This window comes from Phalaenopsis equestris, unplaced genomic scaffold, assembly GCF_001263595.1.
Source record: "Phalaenopsis equestris unplaced genomic scaffold, ASM126359v1 Scaffold205767, whole genome shotgun sequence".
Classification (NCBI taxonomy): Eukaryota; Viridiplantae; Streptophyta; class Magnoliopsida; order Asparagales; family Orchidaceae; genus Phalaenopsis; species Phalaenopsis equestris.
Window position 1 is genome coordinate 1 of NW_018225231.1, and position 3954 is coordinate 3954.

Here is a 3954-nt window from a genome sequence, read left to right on the forward strand (position 1 = left end):
TTTGTCAATATATTTCTGAAAATGCTTTGCAATCTCGCCAAATTTGAAATATATAGAAATTTTACCCCATCAGAACTTTTAGTTCACTTTGAGTGGGTTGTCTGACCTAAACATCATGTTTTGGATTCGAAGTTTTGCTTTAAGTTGCCAAACATTCCAACTTTACAAATGTACCCAAAAATTTTTTAAAAGCATGCAAGATAGATCCATTAAGTTATTACCTCCACAGAAAATCAGCCCTGGCAAAATTATTAGGAGCATAATCATATCATAGAATAAACCAACAAATTTTACAACATGACAAAACCTTTCACAGACTTGCTGCATCAACATTTCAACACCCACCAAACTTCTCCACATCTAAAGTCAACAACCACCATGCATCAACATTTAAATCTTTCTCCATCTCCAAACACTCATTGCATAGCAATCGCATCAAATATCCACATATTTTCTTCCCTTAACAGAGCAATAAATATATACTCAAAACTACTTTTAACATCAAAATTATGAGTCTGGACACTACGAATTATTCGTTCCATTCGACGGCTTCGCGAGCCCCAGCCTTGACGCGACCGCATTCGCTATCAGCTCATTCGCTTTATCTGTCGGATGATACTCATCCCAGAACACATACTTGCTTCTATCTTTACACAATGATGACAATGGAGTACATGTAAGTGTAGGCCTGATCTTCGCCACTCGACAGCATGGCTCATTCGAGTTCGTAAAACCTGCAAATACGAAAATAATAATTTGTCAAACATTAATTTTCATAATTTGATCTGAAACATTTGGCAGAATTTACAAACCATATATCTCAGGGCGATTAATAAGATCCAAAAAGATATTGTAGGCATCTCCAAACTGGAAGGTAGCATTTGGAAGAGTTTTTGACAGATTCTCAATTACAGCCCTGGTTTTGTTGTTGAACATAATGGATAGTTTGTTTGTAGATTCCTGACACTCTCCTGATAATGTCATGAATCTCTGCAAGGGGATACATCCCATAGGTCCTAAACCGAAGAATGTAAGTTTTCGCGCACCTAACGAGTACAAAAGCTGCAGAATTTGCACAGGTTTGATTTTTCAATCAGAGTTTTGCAGAAAAAAATGTTTATTTTTGCAGAATTTGAGTTGTTCTGAGAATTTTGGCTTACTCTTAGTTGGCCTTCGAGCGATCTTACGACGTAGTTTGTGAAGGTTTCGCCATTATAAGTCCATGAATCAGCATAGACTGGCAAGAGAAAGTTGTTGATGTAATCGTTGCTGCCCAATGCTACAACGTAGTGAGATTGTAGGAAGAATTTGGTTGCGGCCTCCTCGCCAAGTTTCATCTTTATCATTTCCTGAGTTCCTTGAAACAATTCGATTTGCTTCGAAAGTGAAAATCTTTGAATCTGGAATGCAATTTTTTTATCCATCATTGCAGAAAAGTATGAAGAGCAGTTTGTTTGGATTCAACTAAGGGTTAAATTTGTTAGATGACTTGTAATAAGGTTTAGAAAACCGGATTGGACCGGCCTGACCGGCCTGTTTAACTGTGAATCAGCCAGAGGTTTGGTTCCGATCGGCATAAAGAACCCCTCACATAGAACGGAACAACCTTGAATTGGATTAAACCGGTGGTTCAACCCTAGAACCGGCAAACTGGCACTGGTTCCAAGGAACCGTTCGGTTCACAGGCATTTACATCCTTACTACCCAATTCTTATGTATTTACATATCTAACACCTAAATTTTATTTTATTTTATTCATTTTTACAAAACAAATCTTTGAAATCATATCGAAGATACAAATATTTTAAGAGCTAAATATTATTTGTTTATTCATTATTTAAGTAAGTCGAGCCATAACGAGCCATATACAATCAAACAAAAATTTATTCGTATTCTGCTAGTTTATAAATCGAGCTAAAAAAATGTATTCGTGTTTGGCTCGTTTGCTTAACAAACGAATCAAACACAAGCTATTGGCAAGTTTTAGCAATCCTATCTATAGGACACAATATCTCATATCTAAACTTTCAACTTATATAGGATTTTGGTGTTTTAAACCTCTGCATGAGAATATCTGTTTCACTTTTAAAAAGTGGTAGGTATTTATATGAAAGTTTAGGTGTGATATATGTAAATATATAAGAATTGTGTGTTATTTATGTAAATGCCGCTACAATTTACTACATTTTTAATTTACAGAAACTATATCAATCAAATGAGATAGAATTTTAATACTTACAAAGAGAGATGATGTTTCATTCAAGATGCCACCACCTCCTGATGCATAGCTAACTCCACTGTTGAGTATAGTTTCGTCATCCAGTGAAGGGTCCAGGAAAGCTGGCGGCCTTGGAAGACCCATTTTGTCACCTGAAATAGAAGGAGACCAGACCTTCTCATTAGTCATCTCTTGGGCCATTTACATTCATACCACTCAAATCATAGGTATTTACATATCTAACACATTTTTTTTTCTCTTTTTTTATGTTTATACCACCCATATCTTTCCGATCACTAAAAAAAATGCCATTATTTTAATTTTAAAAAGTAAAATACATATTTTTCATATGCATGGGTAAGATAGCATGTACCTAAAAATTACAGTTTAGGTGTTAGATATGTAAATACATATAATTAAACAAGAGATTTTTAACTAGCTGAAGATAGGCTGTTTGCGTGTTTTCCTGTGACAAACTTAATTTCATGAAGTTTTATTTCTTTGTGGGAATAAATTCTTAATCAGATTTCTTAAATCTGAATTTACTTTATAAAAGAGATGGAATACTGAACACAAAAATAATCGCTTTATTGTAGCGTTGGATTTATGTTGGTGTTTTGATTAGATTTAAGTTAAACCCATACTAAATCTATTAAAAGTATGCTCCCAAACAACCCCTAACATTGAATAAGTTAAATCTTAAGGGACTACTCTACTCATAAGTAGGGCCGTAAGAACAGCTCGCTGTTCGCAAACAGCTCGTGTTCGACTCATTAGAAAGCTCATATTCAGTTCGTTCGCTAAGTTAACGAGCCGAACACGAACAAAAATTTGTCCGTTCGTGTTTGACTCGTTTTGGCTTGAAATACCACTCACCAATTATATATATTGAGGAGTAGTATTTTTAAAAGTTTTAATTGACTACAATGCTACAAAGATTTGAAATCAATTAAAAGTATTTGTTAAGGAATTAGAATAAAAATTATTAAATTAGATTCAAATGATGTTTTCATATAAACAATAATTTTTAAATCTGGTCCCAATCCTTGACATCTTAAAACTACATGCATAGGGTTGTCAAAATGACTCTTTGTTCATGAACAACTCGTGTTTGACTTGTTAAACAAACGAACTGAACACAAACATACTTTTTGAGCTCGAAATATGCCTCGTTTACACCCCCTACTCATGACGCAGTTATCAACAAGATCAAATTCCGTCATAACACTATCAGATTCTCTTCAATCAATTTACTAACAAAGACAGAACTTTACCGACTATATCCGCAATGGTGCGGCCATTAGTGAACCTTCCATTCGGCACTCCGCTGCCGAAATCAATCCCATACCACGGCAAGGCAGCACGAGCCAAGCTCTTGGTGAGATAGTTATTGTTCCCAACATCCGACAGCGAATCCCCGAACACAAACTGGACAACTCTGCAGTAGCATCTTCTTTCTCCCCACCCTAAAGCTGCAAGCAGAAGAACGAAAATGGTGGCCCTAACTCTTCCCCCGAGCTCATCCATTGATTGCTGCGATGGGGTCTGGGAGCAACTTTTGTGGGGTTATTTAATCAGAGGTGAGGGGAGGGAAGTTTTTGGAGTGTGGTTGAGAGTGGAGTTGAAGAGGAGGGAGAGGGGAGTTGGAGCTTGGGGAATTGGAAGCGTTGGATGAACAAACACTGACCTAACTTCAGCTGATGATGTGACTGGCATTTTAGTTAGGACGGCTTTGG

At 36.3% G+C, this 3954-nt stretch overlaps 1 protein-coding gene across 1 annotated transcript; it reads right to left on the reverse strand.

Annotated features, from left to right (window-relative positions):
* Positions 1–291: 291 nt before the first annotated feature.
* Positions 292–3939, reverse strand: LOC110036383 (GDSL esterase/lipase At1g74460-like). Its single transcript, XM_020740815.1, has 5 exons — positions 3493–3939; positions 2240–2370; positions 1161–1400; positions 813–1062; positions 292–734 (listed from the first exon to the last, which is right to left on the reverse strand). The coding sequence occupies exons 1-5, from the start codon at positions 3743–3745 to the stop codon at positions 523–525; spliced, it is 1086 nt and encodes a 361-aa protein (XP_020596474.1). The 5' UTR covers positions 3746–3939; the 3' UTR covers positions 292–522.
* Between the last annotated feature and the right edge of the window lie 15 nt (positions 3940–3954).

What these genes read in the sequence shown, in the direction of transcription:
- LOC110036383 (XM_020740815.1), bottom strand. Translation starts at nt 3,745, where the DNA reads ATGGATGAGCTCGGGGGAAGAGTTAGGGCCACCATTTTCGTTCTTCTG. An exon ending in ATGAAACATCATCTCTCTTT is followed by an intron (nt 1,401 to 2,239) that starts GTAAGTATTAAA and finishes ATTGCATTCCAG; the next exon opens with ATTCAAAGATTTTCACTTTC. An exon ending in CGCTCGAAGGCCAACTAAGA is followed by an intron (nt 1,063 to 1,160) that starts GTAAGCCAAAAT and finishes CAAATTCTGCAG; the next exon opens with CTTTTGTACTCGTTAGGTGC.